This window comes from Bubalus bubalis, chromosome 19 (genome assembly GCF_019923935.1).
Source record: "Bubalus bubalis isolate 160015118507 breed Murrah chromosome 19, NDDB_SH_1, whole genome shotgun sequence".
Lineage (NCBI taxonomy): Eukaryota > Metazoa > Chordata > Mammalia > Artiodactyla > Bovidae > Bubalus > Bubalus bubalis.
This window is the reverse complement of record NC_059175.1, coordinates 24,588,768-24,615,558: the sequence shown is the minus strand read 5'-3', so window position 1 is coordinate 24,615,558 and position 26,791 is coordinate 24,588,768. Positions and strand designations below refer to the sequence as shown.

The following is a 26,791-nucleotide window of genomic DNA, read 5'->3' as shown; positions in this document are numbered from 1 at the left end:
CCATCTAAGCTTCTGGTTTTAATGCTGCTTTACAAATGAGGCTAGACTCTTAAGAAGTAGGATTAAGGGTGATTTTTAGTGAGAATCATTCAAATTCATCATTTTCATAAGAGAACAACAAGGCCCAGATTATAAAGTATTTTGCCCAACATTATTCAAGTAAACAGTAGAGCTTAAATCAGAACATACCTTTGAATCCACAAAGCTGCCTGCTTTTATGGCACTGATTTTTAGACTCTCAAAGCACCAATACTGACAAACTGTCTCTTCCCTAAAACAGAACCAAACCCCAATTACCTATTTTCATTCCTTTGTTAGTAACCATATTGCTAGTTCATATCCCATGTCTAGACTGCTGTGTTTTATTCTTTCCTTTTATAACAGCAAACAATTTTCTCCTCTCTATTAAGTAAAATAATGGTAAAGTATACTGATCTTTCCTCCTATAAGCAAAGCTGAGACTCCTTCTTGTATTCTTCATGTGAGCTCCTTTAAATGAACATTTTCTGGTTCTAAAGCTGTTAAAAGTTTCATCAAAGTTCTATCTTAGCTTACTTCACCCGCTTACATAACATTCAGTTTGTTATCTTTTCAAATTAAAAGTTTAGACAGGAAATTAGAGGATGAAATTTAGTGAAATTAACAGGCACTTTCATTTCTCTTGCCGGGTACCAGCAACAGAAAGTAGCATTTGGAAACATAATGGACATAAAGGGAGTCTCTGGGCAGTAAAACTTTTGGCTTATCTTTTCGTCTTGGTTGAATTCATGTGATGGGGTGGGAAAACAGGATAACAATATAGCAAATTTTCCACATTGCTGCCTACAATTGTTGGGGAAACATTAAGGCAGAGATTATGGGGCCAATGGCACAGCACTGTTATATGTTTTTCTTTTTTAAACATTAATCATAGGCTAAAGTGAATTATGTATTTGTAAAAAAAATAAAATTACCCCCAAATCTTAATATTAATGATTTTGTGGTAACCCAGCTACAATTAGTAATTTTCATTTTGAGCCTGCACCAGATAAAGCTGAAGAATAGTAGCTGAAATGTCCCAGTTAATCTATCATTGTCATTGTTAACAAAACAAGATTAGAGAGCATTCAAATATAATGAAGCAACGTTTAAAATTTTTTCAACCCCCATAGCAATGACAGGAAAATAATCTCAATTTTTAAAAGATAAAGACCAAAGGGAAAAGGCAGTATTTTAATCATGGAGTATAAGATGAATGTATACTTCCTAGCCCATTGTCCAGAACCTGCCAGGCCCCACAGAGAAAGGAAACAGGAAGGTGAACCAAGACACATAATGAACCAACGGGGCAAAGGGTAAAACAGCAATCCTCTATACCTGGAGGCCTTCCAGAATTACATCCATCCACACATTCATTCATCTGACAATTTCTAAAAGCTTACTCTGGGTCAGGCAGTATTCTGAGCAACAGGGATAGATAGTGCAGTGAACCAGTGAACCAAGAGAGACAGAGGCTTCTGTCTCCTTTACAAATCTCCAATTCTGACACTGCCTTTAGGCTCTAAGAATGTACTTCCAACATGGTACCTCCAAATCACACATCTAAAGTCAAGATAATCTTCTTTGCTCCCCAAATATTCCTTCTGTGTGTTCCGTGTATCAGGCAAAGATATCATCATCTACTCAGTATCTCCTGGCCACTATTAAGTCATGTTTAAACTCCAACTTGTTGTAATGATCCACATTGATAAAGAGAACTGTCAGTCTCTTATAAGGATAAAAAGCTCTCTAAATATCAGATTTTAGAAACATTACTCATTTTTTTAAAACAAAACAAAGGTCCTCTTAATTCTTGGATAATTTTGCTTTTATTCTTTTCTTCTCTAAGTATGTATCTTTTCCATATACCCAAACTTAAGGTAACTTTGCTTAAAAATCTTTTATTGATCACTCTATCATGCTTCCCTACAAATAAACTATGTAACTAACATCTTAAATTTCAAACTGACCACAGGTTTTTGCTTTTTGTTGTTGCTGTTGTTGGTTTTGGCCACATTATACAGTTTATGGGATCTTAGTTCCCCAACCAGGGATTGAATTCAGGCCCTGGACAATGAGACCATGGAGTCTTAACCACCGAACCATAGGGGAATTCCCATAAACTGAGCATAGGTTTTAAATGTTTAAAAATGTTTTTTTATGGATTGAGTTCATAAGATTATTATTGGTCCACAATTGATCAAAACAAATATGTAATAAGTATTGATAAATCTATTGTAATATGAAAAGTAAAAATTTTTGGAAATATACATCTTTTAATGGAATGGGTAGGCTATATGTTTCACAGAATATAGAGAATTAGTTATTGACAGAATGAGAAATATAGCTTAATAGCAATTCTATTTCTATTTTTCATATTTTTATATACAGATAAGCTTTGAGGAGCTTATTCTTATAAATAGGTGGGCACAGAAGATTTGCTACAGTGATTTCACTTGATTCTTTCAACTCCTCCTACTCATAAGACAAAAATCATACTTCAACTTACTGATGTTATTTTTAGCGACCCAGCTGGCAATTTAAGTGTATTTGCCTTCAATGTTGTCAAAAGCAAAAAACTGACAATGACTTAACTGGTCATCTTAGACTTATTCACTGTCTGAACACCAACACCATAGTTTGAATTTTCCCTTTGTTTTATGCCCTAGAGGTTTTCATACCTGAAAAAGACTCAGGAACGAGATCAGTGGCTTCTCTCCTAACTGGAAGTAGTGCAGTTGTGAAAGGGGGAGGTGTCAGAAGAATTTATACAGACGGACACCAATTTCTTCAACAATCATCTCAATGCCACAAACCTCTTGGAATGTCTTTGTGCATCCCAAGGGCAGGTATTACCAATTCCAACCCACTGATTGGAGCTCTGTTCATTTATTCATTCATTCCACAGATAAGTTCTGAGCACCTGCAACACATCAGACACTTATCCAGATACTGGAGGTACAACAGTGAACAAAGCAAGTGAGACTCTCTGCCTTCACGGATCTTTCAAGTGGGAGTGCACGACCTGTGAGATGTGTGGTGCCACATCTAAAGCTGCCTGAGCCTACTGGAGTCTGGGCGAAGCTCTCTGTTCTACCCAACCCAAAGTACCATATACCCATGTAGTCAGCACATACTTATTGAGCACTTACTGCATGCCAGAGCCCTGCTGCTGCTGCTGCTAAGTCGCTTCAGTCATGTCCGACTCTGTGCGACCCCAGAGATGACAGCCCACCAGGCTCTCCCGTCCCTGGGATTCTCCAGGCAAGAACACTGGAGTGGGTTGCCATTTCCTTCTCCAATGCCAGAGCCCTAGCTCAACTCAAAGGAATACGAGGACACAGATTGATTCTCTGACATGCAATAAGCATAAAGCCTCCCATTCATATTCACTTTGTATAATATTTTAAGTCAATGTTCAAATAAACTTGAGTTCTACATGGCAAAGACCAAATGATCCCCAGAGTCAAGTACATCCTCCTCTATAAACATAATATTAACCTATTGGCTCTGCTTAAAATCTAAAACACAATTGTGTTCCCAAGTCATGGATGTGAGTAAACTATACCCTTCCGAGTGGCTGCATTCTAGAAAAAGTTTTAATCATTAACAAAATTCCTATCAAGAAAAAAGTACTAGTCCTAAGGACTAAACTAAACATGTGTCAAAAAAACAAAGTCAATCGCCTTTAAAAAGAGACAACGTAGAAATACTCATTTCCTAGGGGGAAATTTTCCATCAACCAGATATACTCTTGTTAAAGACCATCACGTCATTTGCATCAGGAAATATTAAACATTTTAAGTTCCTAAGTTAAATGACTCTAAATGTCTATCATGAACAGAGCCTCTTCACCTAACCACACAGTTGATAATAATCAAATTGATAATAACCAAAAAGAAACTTTCCAAAGGCCTTTATAAAGAATGATCCTCATGTAACTAGTCAATTTTTTATTGTCTCTTTTTTGTTTTGCCTTTTAAATCAGGATATCTATAGTCAAGAAATGAGAGATGTTACATTTCATATATAAAGCTGAGTTAAGAGAGAAGACAGAATTTCTTCTCCACGTGTGAATAACAGACTTGTAGTGACAGCCACTATTTCATACTGTTAAGCCTTGAAAGCAAAGGCAGCTAGCAGAGTGAGGAGGGGAATCTATAGAGAACAGGGCACAACCTGAAGGCTAACTCATAACTCTGCCTTCAGCTGCACAACAGCCTAACCAAGAGAACAACCTGGGATACAGTCTATTGTTCATTAACACTGTAACTCAAATGAAGGAAAATGCTCTCTAAGGTTCCATCTAGATCAAAATATTCCAAGTCAAAAAAAAAAAAAATCGAAACTTCAGCAAGCCTTCCCTTGCCTGGCTGGAGGGTAATAAAGTGTGCTGGTTGAGGATTTAAAATTCAGCATAAATCCACCCAAATTCAAGCTCCAAATCCTGTTTCCGCCATGTGGAAAAGACATTTAACCACATTATGCCAAGTTGTCTGTATGAAATCAGGGTAATATTAATAATAGTACCTTCTTCACAAGATTGTAGAGAGTTAAATAATTTACCTATAAAGGCCTTAGCACTCTTTTAGTTAAGTGCTCAGTAAATGGCAGCTGTGATAATAATGATGGTGATAAAGAGCCATCAGATGCTGGGGATAAAGGGAGAAATAGAGTGACATGGTCACTGCCCTTGCTGAGCTTACAGTGACAGAAAAACTAACCACAAATTCTAAGGCTGTGCAATAGTGACTTTGGCTGTTCAAAGACTCTAGAGTGCAAAGAAAGGGAACACTTAGAAAAGAGTATTTAATCCAGGTGTTGGAGGTCATGGAGGGCTTCCCAGAAGAAGTGGACAGCTCATCTCTCCAGGATGAGAGGACAGCATGTACAAAACACTGGAAATAAAAAAAAGAGAACAGACCTGGAGATGAAAGCAGATGAGTATGTCTGAAATACACAATGCTGGAGGGAGAAGAAGAGGTATAGAGAAAAGGCTAAACGGATAAGCAGGGCCAGTCCATGAGGGCACCTTATAAACTCTGTTAAAGATTCTGGGCTTTAAGAGCTAAGGGAGGCTGCTAAGAAGTTTACAGCATAAGCACATCTGCATTTCACAGACTATGCTGATTACAAAAGCGAGACGTGTATTGAGAGGGGGCAAGACCAGAAAGAGATGACCAGCTAGGAAGAGGTTGCTAGGGTTTTCTAGGCAAAAAAGAAAAAGAAAAAAAATAGTGGTGCTAGAACCTGGGTAACAGCAGCAAAGAGGAGAGATGACGAGGATGGGAGAGGTCTCAACCTAGGGAATGATAAAATGATGAGGCAGGAGTCCAGTTCCCGGTGTGGCCACTGGATTGGCTGTTGCTCCAGTCACCCAGAAAGGAAGCACAGGCTGTGAGCAGGTTGGGAGTGGAAAGAGAGTGGGGCTGGCAGAGGTCAGACACGGTGTGAAGGGCCACCCAAGTGGAGCTGTGCTGGAATCACAAAGGTCTGCAGCAGACAAGTCTTGATGATGAGGGGAAAGGAAACATTCTACATTCCCCAGAAGAATACACCTAAACCAAACAGATTTTATCTTGCTCTTATACGGGCTCCAATTTCTAAAGGTGGCTCAAAAAACATGGCAGTCCTGTCCATCTCACACATTTCATGGTGTAACTCTCTTACTGTATAAATAGAGAATAGGATGAATATTTGCAGCTCTCATCAAGTTTGTTAAACCTCAAACTTTAAATCCCCCTGCCAGGGAAGTCAGCAACATTAGCCAGATATTCTTGTTCTTCTTGAGAATATTATTTTGTTTAGTAAAGAAAGCAAACAATCATAAACTCTCACTTCCTAGATTATAACGCATATAACCCTCCACTTATACCCTCCAGAATAAAACTGTCAAAATACAAATGTACACTAACCACGTGTGCATGTGTCTGTGGACAAAAGTACATACAATATGCTGATATTCATAAATAAAATACTAGACTTGATCCTGCAGCATAAAGCCTCAGTTATCCATCTAACTAGAAGCTGAACTTGTCACAATCATGAAATCACACTTGCTGCCCCACTGTGTGCTCATTCAACACGTGCTCTGGTAATGGCTACAGGCAACCTTCCTCAAAGTTGCCTCGCCTGAAGCTGAAGCGCAGATCAATCTGCTTCAGCTTATTTCCTTTTAAGACAGCAAACTGCCCCCCAGTGTATTTCCTTGTCAGACAGCAAACTGTCCAACACCCATTCTCTTCTCCCCTTCAGAAATAGAACCCCCCAAGTCTTAGCTCCTTACCAGAGCCCGGATTTCCAAGTCTCCTCTACAGTGACGCAGTCATGTGACTCAATTTCCGGGACTTAGGAGGTGAGGGGAAGTGTTACGTAGTACTTCCAGGTCATGCCCATAAAGGAACTACTTGGCCTCCATTTCCTCTTTCCTAAAAAACTAACAGACATAGGAGTGGTGAGCTGTCTTCAACCTGCACAGGAACAGAATAATCTAGGCAATAGAACACACTAGAAGGAGCCTGAGCCATAAATGACTCATGAAGCAAAGGGCTAGACTCCAAACTGACTACCAGCTTAGATTCTGATACGAAATAGATCTTTTTAAGACCCTGTTATTTTAATCTTTACTAAAACAGCCAAACCAATAACTTAATTGGTTTCTATTCCACTGAAGTCTACTATCATGCTGAATTTCTTTAATTAAGGTGTGCCTCCTTTTGTCTTGGAGCTCTTTATTTATCATGACTGCAGACATTTCAGGATCCCACACAATTTACAATAAATATTTAAGCTGGAGTCTTCAAGGACATGAAAACCAAGTATAGTCATGGTCATATATTAAACCTGCTCTTTAGTTTGTTGCCAGAGCCGGGATTTGCGGATCCCATGTTGGAGAGTGTCAGTCTATCTGGTACATATTTTACCTTGGTGTCTTACAGAACAATAACATCCTAAACCCAGCATCAGGACTTGCCTATCTTGATTTCCTTTCCCTCCAGGAATGACGACAGATTCTACCAAGTCCTCTATACTTCCCTCTTTGGTGTCTGTGATACACAGAACTCTGCTTCCTGTCCCCTCCTCCACAAGATGTCCACGTCCTAATCCCCAAAACCTATGAGTATGTTACCTTACATGGCAAAAAGAGGGGGTATCACAGGTTTGATTAAGGATCTTGAGATGGGAAGGTTAGGCTGGATTATCCAGGTGCACCCAATTTAATCACTAGGGTCCTTATAAAAGAGAGACAGGGGAATTAGAGAAGATGTGATGACATAAGCAGAGATATGACAAATGAAGCAGAAGTTGAAGTGAAGCCACTGCTGGAAGGGGACCATGAGCCAAGGAACACAAGCGGCCCCTAGAAGCCCCAAAGGTAAGGATCAGATTGTCCTCTAGGGCCTCCAGAAAGGACACAGCCCTGCCAACATCTTGATTTTAGCCCAGTGAGACCCACTTCAGATTTCCCACCTCCAGAACAAAAGAATAAATGTATGTTGTTTTATATTTGTGGTAATTTGTCTCAGCAGCAATAGGAAACAAACACAGTGTCCTTACATGTAGCACTATATTCCTTACATGTAGCACTATATGTTGCAAAAACTCAAAGTTTAGGACAGGATTTGTGCAGACTTAAAAAGCTAGTTTTAATAATATATATTACTAATAGTATCATTAATATTTAATATAAGATTGCTTTGCCATTTATTTTATCAGTAATGATAGCTCTTGCAGCCCTCTCCTTAAAAAAAAAAAAAATCACAGAAGTTGAGTACGAGCACTGTGGCAGGTGCAAACATCATAGCTAGACAAAAGGAAAACCACTATTGAGTGAATCTTTACATCAGGAAGAATCTAGATTTCATTTTTACAAGCTCTGTTATAGTTCTAAAGGATGAATGTTTGTTTGCTAGTAAAACAGCATTTGATACTTTCTGCAAAGTCAAAAGAATTCAAAGTGGTTTTAAAGTTATTATTCATCAAAATTTCTAACTATGCATGGTATTTACTGCTATTATTTAGTTCAAATCACATTCATCACTAGATTGAATTTGAGTTCATGCAGGAGCTGCTTAAAGAAAGGTGCAACAATCAGCCCATGGGGTCCATGTGCCTTAAACAGTACTGTCCTGGATGAGGCACGATTAACTGACCTGGCTCCATTCATTTTGCCCTCTGAGATTTTGGGTTTGACCAAGGGGTTTACATTCCAACGCGGAAGATGGTTAGATGCTCCAATGACCACTCCAACCCTCACCGTGCTTCTAGCCATCACCAGCTGGTTGTCCACCACTGTGCTTCTGGCTCTGATAACAATTACAGTTCCCAATTCAGAGACATCTGGTGGCGACTGCAGGTCCCTTTGTGGGTGTTATGCCTGACATTCCAAAAGGAAGTCCTAAGCTATGCCCTAGCATGCCCTCTAGCCCAGAGTTAATCCACACCTGACTGCCAAAGGTTCATTTCAAGATCACATTCTCAAGTGTGGCCTGTTGCCATTGCTCGAATTTCATAAAATCATAGACCCACAATTGTAATGCAAACTCTTGGCCTGAGCTTACTTCCTCTTCTTCCTCCTGACCAGAACCCAGTGAGTGTTGTTTAATACTCAGAATAGTCTAGATCCATATAACAAGGCTTCTTTTGTTTCAAAAACTAAATTACCTCTTTGTAAGACATCACCATATCACATTTGTGAGAACACACACTCTGTCCTGTGCTACATGGCACAGGAAAGAGAGTTATCTCCTGGGACCAGATGCTTGGTCTAAAGATTTTTTTCTGCTGTGCACAGTTTCAATTCACTTTAGAATTTAGGAGCCCTTACAACTCCATCTGCAACAGTGTGTAAGTTTCCCTACCCATACCTTAAGGTCTCTGCCTAGAAAATTGAGTTAGGATTTTTCTTTAGCTTCCTAAATTAAGACACTCTAAATATGCATCATTTCCTTTCAATGTCTAGAGAAACCTTTATCCACTCCAAACACTGGAGAGAAAAGTGGATGGCATGCAGAAGATATCCTTTGTTGTTTCCAAGTAATGGTTTTTATTAAACTTTGTAATGTTTAAGGTTCAGGATGTCTTCACCTGCATACAACACATTTACTTTGAGACCTTGGAAGTTTTCAGCATGTCTGTCTTGTACACATTCCATTTTGGTCTTGGCATATTTCAGATTATGGATCCCAAATAAGTAAGATGCATGGCTTTCCTCCTCTTAGTTTTTTAAGAGCTTAATCAGCTGTTTTGGGGGCAATGTTAGAGGCAGATAGAAACAAAAGGTCAACTATCTGACACCATCTCTCATCTCAGACACTCACTTATAATCTTTAGCTTCCTCCTTTACTTTGTTTTACTTAAAACTTAGCATTTGTTTTCAATGGGTACTAATAAGCTTTTCATGTGTAAACTTTATTTATAATTTCCTAAGATTTGTTCCCCTACCTATTTTAGACTGCTCGGCTGCCATAACAAATTATCATAGAACGGCTGGCTTAAACAACAGGAGCTTCTTACTGTTCTAGAGGTTAGAGGAGATCAGGGTGCTGCAACAGTCGGGTTCTGGCAAGAGCTCTTTCCCCTGCTTACAGGGAGCATGGTCACCAGAGGGGGAACCTGAGAACACTGGGACTGCTGATGTCAGGAACTGTGGTTAGTCCATCCTTGATTACCTAGCCTCTGGCCTGGGACCATGCAGGTGTCCATCTCTGCTTATTTAATGAAACTCTTGCTGTAGACTAATGCTAGGGCAGATGAAAATTGTCCCTAAAGGAGAGTATCGTGGAGTGATTTGTGTTCTCACCCAGAATTCATATGTTGAAGCCCTAACACCAGTGTGATGGTGTTTGGAGATGGGGCCTTGGGGAGGTAATTAGGTTTAGATGCAGTCGTGAGGGGATGGGAGTAGCTCTTAGAAGAGGTATCAGAGAGTTTGCTCTCTCCCTTTCTCTGTGCTGAGTCAGGAAGGCAGCCTCCTCCAGATTATTCAACTGGAGAAGCACAGCTGGCCAAGAGCCTCCAGCTGCCACACCTGTAGGTCCACCCATCATGCGTGCTGAGGCTGCACTTTTGCTGGGCTGATACCAGCCAGTGCCTGGGCACACTGGTATGCGCCTGGGAGGTCCAGAGCCAGGCCTTTCCTGCCCATTGCGGGGCTCCTCTCAACAGGCAGCTTTGCTCACAAAGGTCCAGTCAGCCCAAACAAGACTTTCTCAGAACCCTGTGCATGCGTGTTCAGTCGCATCCAACTATTTGTGACCCCATGGACTGTAGCCCACCAGGTTTCTCTGTCCATAGAATTCTCCAGGAAAGAATACTGGAGCGTGTAGCCACTCTCTTCTCCAGGGGATCTTCCCAACCCAGGGATCAACCCCTATCTCCTGTGTCTTCTATATTTGGCAGGCAGATTCTTTATCACTGTGCCACCTGGAAGCCCCAAGAGACCTGATGCAGCCAAATAAATATTTAAAAAAAATAAACATCCCTCCATTTCCTGTTTATTCTCAAAACCCCTTCCCTAGCCCTTCAAAGGGAAAAAGCCAAGATACTTTGTCATTGAATCTTTACACTAGAAAAATCCTTTAATAGTCATCTATCAATACATAGACACAACCCCATATTTCTGAATTATGAAATGGGCTCACAACACTTGAATCAAGTGACAGATTGATGAAAAAAAAATCCAAACATACTAACATTTTCTGTATTTTTGTGTTGTCAAATATACATACAAAAAATATATAAAGCAAATAATATTGTTTAAAGAATAACTCTACAGCCAACTCCACGGGCCCACCATTCAAGTTAAGAAGCAGAATATTAGTAAAACTTTTATTAAGGTCTTTTTTCTTGCCTCCACTCCCCTAGAGCAGAATTTCTCAACCTCAGCACTGCTAACATTTTGGGCCAGATAAGTACTTAAAGTGCTTACCCAGTGTATGGTTAGATGTTGAGAAACACCCCTGGCCTCTTCCCAGGAGATGCCAGAATTATGCCACCACCGCCCTCAGTAATACCAACCAAAAATGTCTCCAGACATTGCCACATAGATTCTGGAGGGCAAAATCACCCCCTAGTGAGAACTGCTGCCCTAGAGACAATGACATCTGAAACTCTGCTTTCCTTTACAGTTTATCTATATGTTGTTGCTGTTGTCACTCAGTCATGTCCAACTCGTCTCAATTCCATGGACAGCAGGACTCCAGGCCTCCCTGACCCTCGCCAGCTCATGGAGTCTGACCCTTATGTATGCACCCTAGAAACAATGTATTGCTTAGTTTTGCTGTTTTCAGACTTTATAGAATCAAATCATACTGCCTATATTTTCCTGTGACTTTTTAAAATCAACATTATATTTGTAAAATGTAACCACTGTGTATTATATACTGTAGTTCAAATACATTATTTTTAGTTTATAATGTTTGCTACTATATGGTATCCTAGGAAATTAATGAAAACACCACAATTTATTAATCCAATCTATTACTGACAGGCATTTGCATTATTTCTAATATTTTCCTTTTATGGTAACTTCTGCTAGGAACTTTCTCTGCATAGGTCTTCCTATACTTACATAACACTTTCTCTACAGTACATACCAAGGAGTAGATTTGCTTGGGTCACAGAATATTCTGGCACTCAACTTTATTATTTTCCACAGTAGTTGTATAAATCCACACTCTCACCAGCAGCAGAGTACAATTCCCATAGTTCCACGCACTCTCTAGTATTTCGTTCTTGATTTATATTTTCATGACATTTGGTACCACAAAAATACACATTGTTTACCGTGTAAATGCCAATTCTACAGACAGCAAATGAGATCTGGATACATTCAGACATTCTCTACAAGATTAAAATGAGAGATTACAACTAAATGTATGTCCCACAGAACTGACTTCTCTTGTCTTGCTTCTTTCTCCCCTCATCATCTTCCCTCAAGAGAATCTTTCATCTTTTGACAACTGCTTTGTGGGCAAGTGGCTCAATTTCCTCCTCCTGCTTTTTCTAGGCCAGCTCAAATAAAGCAGAGATAATAAAGTGTCTATAACACAGTGCTTTATCATGGGACTGTAAAGCAGATACTTCAATCTCCAATTCAGTAGCATAATTTAAGGAGTGTAATTTATTGTACTGGTTTGATTTCATTTCTTTAAATCCTGCTCTAATATCTAATTTTCAATGATTAATTCTTTGACTGCTAGAAGTAGTTTTATAAGCATTTTTTTTTTAGTTCAATTCTTACTAGGATCACAAACATCTACAATGTTTATAGAAAAGTAATCTTTGTGGAAAAAAAGGAAAAGCTTGTGGTTATATTCTAAAAGTTTTGAATGGGCTGGATTTATGAATTTAGCAAGACGACTGAGGTCTTTTGCTTCAGAGTATCAGTGACAGAACTCAATGGAGGGTTTACAACCTCTCATTCCCTAATCAAGTTCAGACTCCTAAAACTCATCATGTACACTCACAACTCTATGAAGACCAAACATGAGTGTTGATTTATTATCTTTTCTTTAACTGGAGGAATATTTTTCGCACATTAAATTGGTATGTAGTCAAAACAACTAACTTTATACAGTCCAACACTGTTATTATGGTTTATCATTGGCAAGCAAAAGCTTCTCTGAGAAGCTTATAATGGCCTAAATCTAGCAATCATGGTTGTATCTGCTGCACCAAGGAAGCAGAGACACAAGACCCCCAATTCTCATCGTAGCCCAAAAGTCTTCCAAAGAGGTGTTCCTTCTGAAGGCCAAAAAGTCAATCAAATAGATTCTGCAAAATGATCCAGCCTCTTCAGATGCCCATAAGAAACTAATTCTGTATGACTAAAGGAACTGGTAAGGAAAATACTAAAAGCCAAGACTATCTTGCATGGACATTCAAAATTAAAATTACAGCAATGTAAAAACCAAACTCATGAGATAACTGGTTGTGTGAAGTTCTTAAACTTTAAACTTTCAAAAAGTTCCAAACATTCATGGGTGCTATTGTTCAAATGAATGACTAATGACTTAGTATCAGGGATCATTTCTATTATTAGGATATCACTACTATCATGGCCCTATTGGGTTTCTTCATTTTGAATAAAATACACTATGAGAAACACCCCAGGGTAATGCCACTGGCCTTGTTAGAGCTGAACGAGTGAATGCTCCTTACCTCACACATTTATTCTCCATTTAACCTTTGGCAATTACCCCAATTTTTACTTTTCTACAAAATGAATTATTTAACAACTCTCCCAGTAAACTGGAAAGGTTATTTTCCCCAAGTAAAAGATAATCCTCTTATTTTACATCACCTGGAACAAAAGAGCCTATTTCCCCACCGTTCTTCGAGCTGGGCACTGTCTTGTGACCAATTTCTCTGTAAGATCCCTGGATCGGGAAGACTGCCTGTAGTAGGAAAAGGCAACCCACTCCAGTATTCTTGCCTGGAGAATCTCCCATGGACAGAAGAGCCTGGTGGGCTACAGTCCCTAGGTAGGGTTTCTAGGGCCGGAGAGTCAGACATGACTGAGCATGCACGCACGTATGTATAAAGTGAAGGATGCACGAATTGAACTGACTCTAAGGACTCGTTTTCTCTTCTACATTTCCTGCTTCTCTTTCCAGTCTGCAGCTGAGACTTCATGTAGCCCCAGTAGCAAACTTGGACTGGGAGGTACCCTGAAAATGAATGATACAGGAAGTGGAGCCCTGGGGGAAGTGGAGCCCTGGGGGAAGTGAGCCTGGAGATTCAAAGGACACTGGAGCCGCCATGCCAGCCTCCTCTAGACTGCGTACCTGAAGCAGAAAGAAGCCTCTAACTTGTTTAAAGACCACTGAGCATCTCTCTCAACTGACTAAACTTTACTGGTACAGGGCAACATTCAGTTTTAACAAACAGCTGTCCCCAGTCCCTTAAACAAAGAGCCCCAGCACTTGTCCTTAGAGCTCTTTTTAAGAGCTTCATCTTTCACAGGGGAAGACATGTTTGTTCTTCAGCTACTAAAAACCTACTTTCCAATCCTTCTTCCTTTTCACACTCCCAAAATGTATAAGTACTGTTTCTGGGATTGCCAAAATTGTTACCCTTGTAAACCCTCAACCTATTTTGTGTGATTTTTTTTTTTTCTGACTAGCCTTACTGCCTCCTTCTCTCTCTACCCTCTAATCCTTACAAATACGGCCTTATCCCTGAATATCTGACCTCAGATCAAGCAGTCCATCTACTGCTCAAACTCCAAATTCATTCTAATAGTACTGTTTTTGAGAATAGACTTCTTCACTCTAATTAGAGGGAGTCAAATAAAAGAGATATTTAAAAGCACAACCGAACTTTTTTGGGTCATGCTATAGGAACTGGTCATAAATTTTAAATGATTAGTTCATATTCTTTCCCTATATACATGCTCTGTTGGCAAGAACCCATCTTATTTTAACTATTAACCCACAGCCTGGAATGAAAGGTGAGTAATCATCCACAAGAAAACAATGGATCTTTACCTGAGATAAACTCTGACCCAGTAACCTCTATATCAGCATTCCCAAATCTCCATCTAGACTAGCCTGAGGAAGAACTAAAGAGTACTATTTCAAAAGCAATAATCTTCAGAATAATCTCATCTTCTTTGCTGCCTCATCTGATGAAAGTATGAAAAAGAAGTGCTGTCAAGAGCAAGCCACAGACTGGTTAAACTCTGGTAAGACAGGGCTACAAAAACAAAAAACAGTCCAATCCAGAGAAAGAGAGAATGAATACTCGATTTGAAATTAATACTATTGCTTACAGTTTACTGTTGCTTCCCCTAAGAAATTGCAAAAGGAAAGCATGAAAATAAAGGAGAAAAAACACCTTCAACAAGATGGCAGAACATACTATACAGTCTGGAGAAAAACTTATTTCAAAGTATAACAAATTTCTGTTCCATCGGGGGATGAAAAAATACACCAATTTTCTTTTTCTAAAAGAGCTGCCTTTAAAATATTTTGATGTGCCATGCAATCCCTCATTCTGATACAGACCAAGGCAACAGTCATGTTGCTTTATTTTCTCCTCTGTAAATCTGCACATGATGAAAATAAAAGGTTATTATAGCCAAGTCAATGCTCTGAGTATCAGAAGTGTGTGTTAGAACTAGGGGAAGGAGAACAGTAAACCACCTTTAAATGAGGCCCATGCCTGCATCACCTACTTCCAAGTAAAGCTAAGATCTAGCATTTTCTCTCTTTTTTTTTTAATTTTTTTTTATTTTTTATTTTTTTTAGCATTTTCTCTTGACAGCATCCCAAAACAAGTGGGCTGAAGGCAAAGGTGCGTGACTTGGGAAACCGGAGAGAAGCATGGTTCAGTGCGTTCCCAGGTGCGTGGGTTCTCCCAAGCACTGAGTGGGTGGAATCTTCCAAGTAAAGGTTACATCTGTCATTATGCTGTAGCCACTCCTCCAGACACAGAAACAAACACTCGGGAATGCCACCGACTTCAGAACCAACATCTCCTTCTGTTAGAGCAGTCACTGAAGACATTAACAGTGAATTATTTAACAGCTCCCTTGGCACACGCAAAAGGCTACTTTCCCCACTGGAAATAAATTAACTTTTTTCAAAAACTCAAACTTGTATTTACAAAATAAAATGAATTTTTGTTTACAAAATGTGGAGGAGTTTGCTCTCCAACCTCTGGTATGGTTTCCTCAGATTAGGAAAAATGACAGTGAAAATCAACCTGGAAAGAAACATTTACATCTAAAGCCAAACTAGCAAAACTGGTCTCTCAGCATTTTCCAAAATGTTTTCAACTGTAACAGTACCACCATCATCCCAATATCATCTCTACTTCCCAAGCAATCTGCAACTGTCCAGAGATGAACTACATAAGGATTTAACCAATAATACAAAGAGGAATCACTGTCCTCACCTGTTAAAAAGTAACAATCTTCAGCACATGATATCTTTGTGAAATTCAGTTGCAAAGATTTGAAAAAAACAATCTAGTAGAAATAATCTCAGGGATTTGAACAGTCATCTAGCAAAAATAATAAAACATAAGCATAAACAGTCATATCAGAATCTACAGATTTCATGTCAGCAAAATTTTAGCCAATCTTCAGCAAAGCAGCACTAAAAGTCATGTGTAATATCCAAGGAAGAGCAGAACTTTGACTCAATTTCGAATATAAGAATATTTCTCTTTCTAAAAATTCTGATTAAAGAGTATTAGGAGTTAAGAAAAAATACCCCTCTAATTTACCACATTATAATAATTAGTTAAGTTTACCTCAGTAGATTTATTCCTTTTACTTTTTATCATGAACTGGGGATAAAGAAAAAAGACATTTAATCCAAGGAAAAAAGTATCTGTTGAACATCACTAATGTGTCAGGCATTACTAGGTGGGCAGATGTTAAATATACAACGACAAATAAGACCAAAGCCTGGTCTTCCAGCTCAGGAAAGAGCAGTCATTTAGCAGACCTGTGATACGATAAACACGCCCAGCAAATTAAGCCGTATGCAATGCACAAAGAGTTTCAAAGAAATACAGTAGGGGCACCCTTACAGGAGTGTCAGAAAGACTTCGTGGAGAAGGACCACTGCCCCCAGTAGTCTTTAAGATTAGGAGTTAGGAGAAAGGGAGTTAACAGAAGAGGAAAAGATCATTCCAGATGAAACTGATAACATGAGTAAAAGCAAAACTACCACAGGATACACAAGCATTTGAGGGAGACTGGTGTATGTCATAAAGATTCTCCTATACCTTTAAAATAATCACTTCTCAGTCAGTTATTGATACTGTTGACTGTCCACACTATATAAAATTCATTCATGTTAAGATGCTTAATTTTAAATTTTATTATTTTAAGATTTATCTCTAACTCCCTGCCCGCCGCCCCCCAAAAAAGTTTCATTTGTCAGGGAGCAAGCATGATGGTCAAGTTATAAAGCCTACTCTGCCTCCACACGCTCGCAGATAAAAAGGCCCATAAGCAAGATAACCACAGCTGATTAAATTAGCAGGCTGTCCATCCTCAGCCTTGCCAACAGTCATGTTAGGGCCCAGCAGGAAGAGCTAGGTTAAGCTAAACCAATCCTTGTTACTGTCCAAAATATGAGTGGAAAAGTACTGCGAAAATAAAGCAGTTAGCAGTAGGAAGTGAAGCTGAGAGAACACAAAAAACAAAGGTATTAAGTAACTTCATGACCATGAAGAATCAAAGGAACCTAAATGAATGAGCAAGCCAAAAGTATCAATAAAGGAAACTGTACAAAAAAGGTATACAAAGCAAAGGAAAAGAATACCCCTGGAGGTAAAGTCAACAGAAGTGGACCCAGAGAGAGACAGCTATGTGAGGAATGGCTGAATGTAGTTGCAGAGAAGTCTGTATCTGAGGGAAAACAATGATATACTCTCCAGGTTCCTTTGCAGACAGGTATAGCAATGTAACAAAGTTCTGGTCAATTAAATATAATCAGAAAGTCCCAAGAGTCTTTATGAGGGAGCTACACTCTTCTGCCCTTTCTCCATCCTGCTGCCTAGAATACAGTAGTGATGGCAGGAGCTATGGCAGCAGTTTTGAACCATAAGCTTAAGAGTCCACACACAGTGGACAGAAGCATCTTGGGCACCTAATGATTTCTGGACTTACCTGCCTGAGAAAAATATAATAATAAACATTTATCTTGTCAAAGCCACTGTTTTCCATATGTGGGTTTTTTCAAATATCTTTTGATACTGCTAACAATTCCACACTGATAAACAGAACAGATTGTGTATGATTTCAATACCTTTGGACCAGGAAATTTTTACACCCCGTTTTACATCCCTGGATATGTTCCAGCGTCTCCTGGTTTATAGTCTATGGGAACCTGAATTGAATCTGTATGCTGCTATTGTGTGAAAATTGTATTTATGTTGAATTGGTTCATAGTGCTTTTCAGGTCTACTATATCCTTCTACTTTTCTGTCTATTCTATTAATTTTTGAGACTTTGATACTGAAACTCCAACTAAAAATCTTAATTTATCTACTTAAAAGAAATTATAATATATAGTAGAACTATATGTAACTTTGTTCTGTATTTTCCAAGTTTCCAAAAAATGTGTTATCATACTTTCATAATTTTTTTAAAAAGCCACTATTTTCCAAACAATTCAATCCTAATTTATATAGTGGAGGAGACAATGTCATCTTAACAAGAGGGATAGTCCCTTAAAACAGTTAAATGGAAGTGTGATGTGTTCTGATTTACAGTGGTATTATCCCCAGTTTAGAGATGGGGAAACAGATACCAGCTAGTAATGTGACAGAACCTGGATTTGAACCCAAATCTTTGGGACTTTTAATCATACTTTTTAATCATTAAGAACAAATGAATGCAAATGAAGTCAAGCAAATTGTAAAGCTGATGCACAAGTATTTTGTGGTCCAACAAATATTCTGACTGCCAGTAAAAATTCATGATGTATGCAATGTCTCTAACCTACTACAAATATTTCTGTCGAGTTCCTGGGATCTTCTAGCCTATCTAGGCGGAAAAGGCTTTTCCCAGCACAAGTATTCTTTCTTTTGGGATAAGGATATATTTTAATGAATTAATTCATTTTAATTGGAAGATAATTACTTCACAATATTGTGTTTTTTGCCAAACATCAACATGAATCAGCCGGGGGTGCACACGTGTCCCTCCATCCTGAACTCCCCTCGCACTTCCCTTCCCACCCCATCCCATGGGTTGTCCCAGAGCACCTGCTCTGAGTGCTCTGCTTCATGCCCTGAACTTGCACTGGTCATGTATTTCACAGATGGGTATATACATATCTCAGTGCTACTCTCTCAAATCATCCCACCCTCACCTTCTTCCACACAGTCCAAAAGTCTATTATTTACATCTGTGTCTCTTTTACTGCCTTGCATATGGGATCATTGTTACCATCTTTCTAAATTCCATATATATGCGTTAATATACAGTACAAGAACAGAGAACTTCCAGATGTTCAAGCTAGATTTAGAAAAGGCAGAGGAACCAGAGATCAAACTGCCAACATCTGTTGGATCACAGAAAAAGCAAGAGGTCCAGAAAAACATCTACTTCTGCTTTACTGACTATGCCAAAGCTTTTGACTCTGTGGGTCACAACAAACTGTGTTGTGGAAAATTCTTTAAGAGATGGGAATACCAGAACACCCTACCTGCCTCCTAAGAAATCTGTATGCAGGTCAAGAAGCAACAGTTAGAACCGGACATGGAACAATGGACTAGCTCCAAATCAGTAGTGGAGTACGTCAAGGCCATATACTGTCACCCTGCTATTTAACTTCTATGCAGAGTACATCATGCAAAATGCCAGGCTGGATGAAGCACAAGCTGGAATCAAGACTGCTGGGAGAAAAATCAATAACCTCAGATATGCAGATGACACCACCCTTATGGCAGAAAGCAAAGAAGAACTAAAGAGCCTCTTGATGACAGTGAAAGAGGAGAGTGAAAAAGTTGGCTTAAAACTCAACATTCAAAAAACTAAGATAGATCATGGCATCCAGTCCCATCACTTCATGGCAAATAGATGGGGAAACAATGGAAACAATGAAAGACTTTATTTTCTTGGGCTCCAAAATCACTGCAGATGGTGACTGCAGCCATCAAATTAAAAGACGCTTGCTCCTTGGAAGAAAAGTTATGACCAACCTAGACAGCATATTAAAAAGCAGAGATATTGCTTTGCCGACAAAGGTCCATCTAGTTAAAGCTATGATTTTTCCAGTAGTCATGTATGTATGTGAGTTGGACCACAGAGAAAGCTGAGTGCTGAAGAATTGATGCTTTTGAACTGTGGTGTTGGGGAAAACTCTGGAGAGTCCCTTGGACTTCTAAGAGGATGGACAACCAGTCCATCCTAAAGGAAATCAGTCTTGAATATTCGTTGAAAGGACTGATGCTGGAGCTGAAGCTCCAATACTTTGGCCACCTGATGTGAAGAACTGACTCATTGGAAAAGACCCTGATGCTGGGAAAAATTGAAGGCAGGAGGAGAAGGGATGACAGAGGATGAAATGGTTGGATGGCATGATTGACTCAATGGACATGAGTTTGAGCAAGCTCTCGGAGTTGGTGATGGACATGGAAGTCTGGTGTGCTAAGGTCCGTGGGGTCGCTAAGAGTCGGACATGACTGAGCGACTGAACTGATACTATATTGGTGTTTCTCTTTCTGACTTCATGAAGTTTGTATAATAGACTCCAGTTTCATCCACCTCATTAGAACGGACTCAAATGCATTTTTTTTTATAGCTGAGTAATATTCCATTGTGAATATGTAACACAACTTCCTTATCCATTCGTCTGCCAATGGACATCTAGATTCCAGCACAAGTATTCTACTCTAAGGACCTAGGAAAGGGGATCTGGGCACCAGAAACTGAACACAGGCGCCAGCCGCTTCATGCATGGCAGAAGTCTGCCAAAATTCCGATTGCTAAGGAGAGAGACAGACCTCTAAGAGTACAGAGGATTCTGGGAGACCATCAGTGTATTTTTTAAGGTGGTAAGAGGTCTTGCTCACTAACTTTAAGCAGAAGAATTTTCCATAAGCTCAGCCTTAGCATTGCAACTTCCAGGCCCCTGATGCTACTAGGATGTTTCACTGCTCCCTGTGGTATGGGTAGGAGCCTTTTGAAAGGCTCAGGGACTTCAGATGGGCAAGATGACAGTATCAGTGTACTGGACATTAATCTCCCTCATTAAGTAAATATGTATCTGTACTGGGCATCTCCTTGGTGCCAGGCAGGGACCTCCTTGCTGAAAACTAAGCAATACACAATGCTCAGGAGACTGCACTCTAGTCAGGGGTGGCAGGTAAAAGCAAAAATAAACCAAGGTAGATGATGATAGGTACTATGAAAAAAAAAAGAATAGAATGTGCAGGGGACAGTGAATTGGGGGTATTACTAACTATGAAACCAGATGTGGTAATTCTAACAATAAAATAAGGAATCTCAGAAAAACTTTCAGCAACTTAGCTTAGAGAATCCCTGGTATAAGCAAATGCAGTATTCTATCTTGAAAAGTCAGAGCACCTGACACTCAATTCAATAGTCTGTGTGTATTAAGAAGTGACCAGGGAGTCATGAAGAGCACAGCTTTGGGTGTCAGACTTTCTCAAATCAAATCCCAGGCATACAACTTATTATTTGTGGGGCCCTGGGCAAGGTACTTCGGAGAAGGCGATGGCACCCCACTCCAGTACTCTTGCCTGGAAAATTCCATGGACGGAGGAGCCTGGTGGGCTGCAGTCCATGGGGTCACGAAAAGTCAGACACGACTGAGCGACTTCACTTTCACTTTTCACTTTCATGCATTGGAGAAGGAAATGGCAACACTCCAGTGTTCTTGCCTGGAGAATCCCAGGGACAGGGGAGTCTGGTGGGCTGCCGTCTGTGGGGTCGCACAGAGTCAGACATGACTGAAGTGACTTAGCAGCAGTAGTAGCAGCAGTAGCAATAGCAGCAGCAGCAGGGCAAGGTACTTAACCTCTAATCATCTTAATTTGTCATTGGTAAAATGAGGATAACCCTAATACCTATTGTACAGGGTTCTATGAGGATTAAATGAGTTACAAAAGGAAACACAGTAAGTTTCAAATTGGTGTTTATTTTTTTTAATTGAGTGTTTACTGGGTTCCAGGCACACAAATTCCTCTGAGCATCTGTATTAAGGGGCCGAGCGCACTGGGGGCCCCAGGGATGCATTCTCGCATCAGCTTCTCTGCACACTCTGGATTCAGGCCTTATTTCATACCCCTGGTGTCTCTTCCTGTTGCTTCCACATTCCAGAACTGTGACTTCTCATTCCAGAACTGTGACTTCTCACAGCAAACACTGAAAACCAGGACTCCAATCCTGAGATTCCCCAAAGAAAGAAATGTTCCCAAAGCAAGAGAGCTCGGCTCCCAGCAGTTTACTCACACAAACCTGGCACCAGAGGCAAAAAGGAAACCTATTTATTTAGCTAGATCTCATATTAGTGTCCAGCCAGGCAACTGCCATCTACATTTAAATCAAAGAGATTTAGTCTACCTTATCTAAAAGTTTATTATTCAATTATCACATTTTAATATTCAATATTATTAATATTTCATGATATTGTTTTATAATGATAGGTATCCAGTTTTAAATGTATTGCCCACTAGACACTTAGGAGCACCACTGTAGAATTATGCAATTCTGTAACTACACTGTAATAATGTAGAATCATTAGGGAAATTATATATACATATATTTTTAGGGAAATTATATTTTTTAATTCCTCCAAAACATGGACTTTTCCCCCTCTCTCACTTCCTCCTTTACCTTCTCTCTCATTGCCTTCTGGATAAAATCAAATAAATACAACTTTTTAGCACTGCCCTTCTGGTTAGAAAATCTTAGAAATTATCATTTCAATTCTGTCTTTGAACACTTTAAGCTTCTACCTTGAGCATGATGCCATATATTGTCAAATCTATATATAAAATTCTCAAAATGTTTAAAAATAGTCAAGCCCTTTCACTAGGTCAATAGCTCCATATAACTTATTAAAATTGTACTGCCCATAAAGATACACTGGTTACAGGAGAGTGTGTGGCCAAACTGTTTAAAGGATCAAAAACCTTCTATTGGTTTATGAATTGGACAATCTAGACTTGCCCTCTGGTTTTTCTGACTAGAAAGGGAAGTGAGAGCTCTGAGTTTAGACCAACCTGGGTTCAAATCATCCAGGGCATAACCTTATAGAACTTACTGAGCCACGCTGACCTGCAACAGCTGATTCTCGGGCAAGAAAAGAAAGACTACCAATACCACTAACCTTACTGGATTACGTAAGCAAGCTTCAAGGGCTTAGCAAAGACAAAGCATTGTCTCAAACTCACTGACACCCAGACCAAGCTGCCCACGTCTACTGCGGGGACATGGACGAGTTTCACCAACAGGTCCTCCTCCTGCCCTGTATACTCCAGGCTCCTTGCAGTAGCCAGAGCAAGATTTCAAAACACAAATCAGGTCCTTTCACCTCCTGCTTAATCAGGTCTGCTGGTAGTTAAAGAGTAATTTTAAATGAAACTCAACTTTGCTACCACAACCTCCCAGCCCTACAGAATCCCATCCAGCTCCCCTCTGGGTCCTAGCCTCAGGATCAATTTCTTTGAGCTACTCAGCATCTGACACCCATAAACCTGATACTTACATGAACTGCCATACCATTTTCACTTGCTGGAGACAAATGACCCCATTTGAAATGGTTAGGGAACTACTTAGGGTCTTCTGTGAAATCTCAAGGCTACCTGTGCCCAGCTTGGGCTTGCTGAGATCCCACTACTTTTGTTCCCTAAGGACCAGTCTACTTCTCTTTTCAAGAGACACTACTTTTCCTAAGTCTTGTAGATTTTCTCCTTATCTCTATAGTCTGGCTGTTAAGTGGCACAAGCCCTCCCTCCTTTCCTTGCTGTTCACATCCTTGCTTCTCCAAAGGTGTGCACATGGGCACTTCTGATGCATCTCTTTTACTGTAATTTCTAAAGAGAACAGACATGTTGAATTTATAGTCAGTTTAGACAGCAGGCTGTCTTACCAATGTTAAGTCCTCAACTCCATAAATATGAACTGACTCAATTTATTTAGACATCCTTTATCTTCTCTAAGCAATATTTTGTAGCTTTCAGCAGACAAGTTTATTCTCAAGCATTTTCTTTTTTGGTGATGTTATTAATGGAATTATTTTCTTAATTTTTGGATTGTCTGCCTTAGTATATAGAGATACAATTGATTTTTAAAATATTGATCTTGTATTTTGCAGCTCTGTTAAAAGTGTTTACTAGTTCTGATAGTTGTTATGAATTCCTTAGTATTTTCTACTAAGGAGTCATCTGTGAATAAAGTTTTACTTCTTAAAAAAATAAAAATAGATTTAAAAATAAAGAGAACAGACAGAGCTGGGGCAGTTGGCATAAAAATCTAATAAGGCAAGTCCGCAGACTCAGAGCCCTTATTTCTCTGATTGTTTAATGTTTAAGCCTCTTAAATTCCTACCCTCCACCTGGGAGGGTAGATTGATCCAAACTTCTCTTCACTCTCAGGCCAGAAGCTGGAATCACAAACAGGGTGAGGAGCCCACCCAAACCCACTCCTTTTGAGAGAATAATCAGCATTTCTGCAGGCAGAGATCCTAATCAGTCAAGTGTTCCTTCAAGATGGTGAATAATTTCTAGTAAAAGCAAATGAAACCATACCTGTTGAAATGGAATGCAGTCAAATATAATGTGATTTAGAAGAAGGGCTATGATTATGTTTTAAGTCACAGGAAGGGGAAAAAAAAGACATTTATTAGGATGCTGGGTGTTTTACATTCTCATTCATTCCTCACAACTAGAGCAAGGCAGGTATTTCTAGATCTAACTATCAGATGGAAAACTGTGTGGACTACCAGTATGTGGCAAGTAAGTAGCTGAACTCAGATTTCCACCCACATCTGATTCTAAACCTGTGGTTTTCAAGTCTGCTCCCCAGGGAGGATTCCAAAGAGGCAGCTAGATATTCGAGAATTTTTTTTTTTAAATTTTTGTTATCTTAGAGGCTGAAATGAAAAAATACATACTCAAATGTACTGTACATGAAATTTTAACACACCGGAAAACATCCCACATATTAACTAGGGCTGCCAGAGTGATCTTCTTTTGGCCCCAGTGAGGGTTGGGAGAGGGGGGCTAAAATAAAATCTATATTCTGCCTTCTGGTTGAAGAATAATTTAGAATTGAGCTCCAGTACTTTGGCCACCTGATATGAAGAGCTGACTCATTAGAAAAGACCCTGATGCTGGGAAAGACTGAAGGCAGGAGAAAGGGATGACAGAGGATGGGATGGCTGGATGACACCGACTCAATCAATGGACATGAGTTTGAGCAAGCTCCGAGAGATAGATAAGGATAGAGAAGCCTGGCATGCTGCAGTCCATGGGGTTGCAAACAGCTGGACATGACTGAGCTTCTGAACAACAACAAAATTTTAAAATCTGTAACATTTACAACTATGATTCTATTAGAATCTTGCTTTTCCTTAACATTGCACAAAAAAACAAACTGCGTAACTGAATGAACTAGAGGATGAACCTTCAGTTCTCATCCATCTAAATGGATCAAAACAAAATTGATCTGAATCTAAATTTAGTTCTGTTTATCAAAACAACTTCATTGTCCTCACTGATAATATATAATACATATATTAAACATGTAAGTAAATATCACAGCATAAATTTGTAAAACTCAAGTATAAAATATCACATCTGTACTGTATATCTGAGTTCTGCATAAAATTGGTTGGGAAAAAAAGAATTCCAACAATTAAATGAAAAGACATTTGAAATCTACCTCTACACATCACAATGATTTCAAATAACTCATGGTAAAGTGAGGAGAGATTGCTTGATATACTAGGTCCAACTGATAAGTAGGCAGAGACTTAAAAGGAACTCTGCCTCTACTTCATTTTTTATAACATAACGTCCCTGACAGGTGGGGAACAACTTCTACCTTGACACTTTCGATTCAAGGCAGATAAATAAATCTTTAAGAAAGTTTCTCCTTACCCTGAACCAGTATATGCCTTCCTATAATTTTGACCCTCTCATTGCAATCTGCCTGGTGATTCAATACAGGATACTACCCTACATCCTTGTTATAACTGGAGCCACTGTTCACACTGTCTCCTTCTTTAGAGGTATCCCACAAATACAAAATCAAAACTCTGATGTCAATGAAAAATAAAACGAAATATTGCCTCTCTTCAAAGAGACAAATCCTACTTAACCAGTGCAGAGGCTGGCAAACTGCAATCCATGGGCCAAATCTAGCCCACTGCCCATTTTCGCTAATACAGCTTTCTTGTAACACAGTGACATCCATCTATGTGTTATCTATGGCTACTTTCGTGCAACAATGGCAGAGGTGAGTAGCTGAGCCAGAGACCTTATGGCCTGCAGAATCTAAAATACGTCCTAGCTAGCCCTTTATAGAAAAAGTGTGTCCACTGTGATCTAACCCATCCATCATTCAGTGTTTTCTCACAAGCAAAGAACTGTGTTACATTCAATGTTACAGGCTATAGTGCAATCACTGGAAGATTAATCCCTGTAGTATATACGATGCCCAAGTACCTACCAAATTAAGCATTTCTCAGTAAGTATTTGTGGAATGGCTTCTGGGCTGCCTACGCTATGGTTTTTCCAGTAATTATGTATGGATGTGAGAGCTGGACTATAAAGAAAGCTGAGCACCGAAGAATTGCTGCTTTTGAACTGTGGTGTTGGAGAAGACTCTTGAGAGTCCCTTGGACTGCAAGGAGATCCAATCAGTCCGACCTAAAGGAAATCAGTCCTGAATATTCATTGAAGGACTGAGGCTGAAGCTGAAGTTCCAATACTTTGGCCACCTGATGTGAAGAACTGACTCACTGGAAAAGACCCTAATGCTGGGAAAGACTGAAGACAGGAGGAAAAGGGGGACGACAGAGGATGAGATGGTTGGATGGCATCACTGACTCTATGGACATGAGTTTGAGTAAGCTCTGGGAGTTGGTGATGGACAGGGAGGCCTGGCATGTTGCAGTCCATGGAGTCACAGAGTCGAACACGACTGAGCAACCGAACTATGGGGCAGATCTAGCCCAGGGTTTGGGCTGCAGCACCAACCTCAGATAACTGTGCCTCCCATCCCCACTACCGCCCTGCATGTGGCCCATCAGGACCTGCCTCCTCCCTGGAG

General features: G+C 39.7%; 1 protein-coding gene across 9 annotated transcripts in view; it reads right to left on the bottom strand.

The window, feature by feature from the left end:
* Window positions 1-26,791, bottom strand: part of ARL15 (ADP ribosylation factor like GTPase 15) — a 578,537-nt gene that overhangs the window by 514,200 nt on the left and 37,546 nt on the right. For 7 of the 9 annotated variants that reach the window (XM_044932386.2, XM_045163677.1, XM_045163678.1 and 4 more), the window contains exon 2: window positions 11,806-11,862. The exons of the other annotated variants lie outside the window; for them this stretch is intronic. In XM_044932386.2, coding sequence (XP_044788321.2) covers window positions 11,806-11,862 — 57 coding nt within the window. The remainder of the gene's footprint in view (window positions 1-11,805; window positions 11,863-26,791) is intronic. 9 annotated transcript variants of the gene reach the window in all.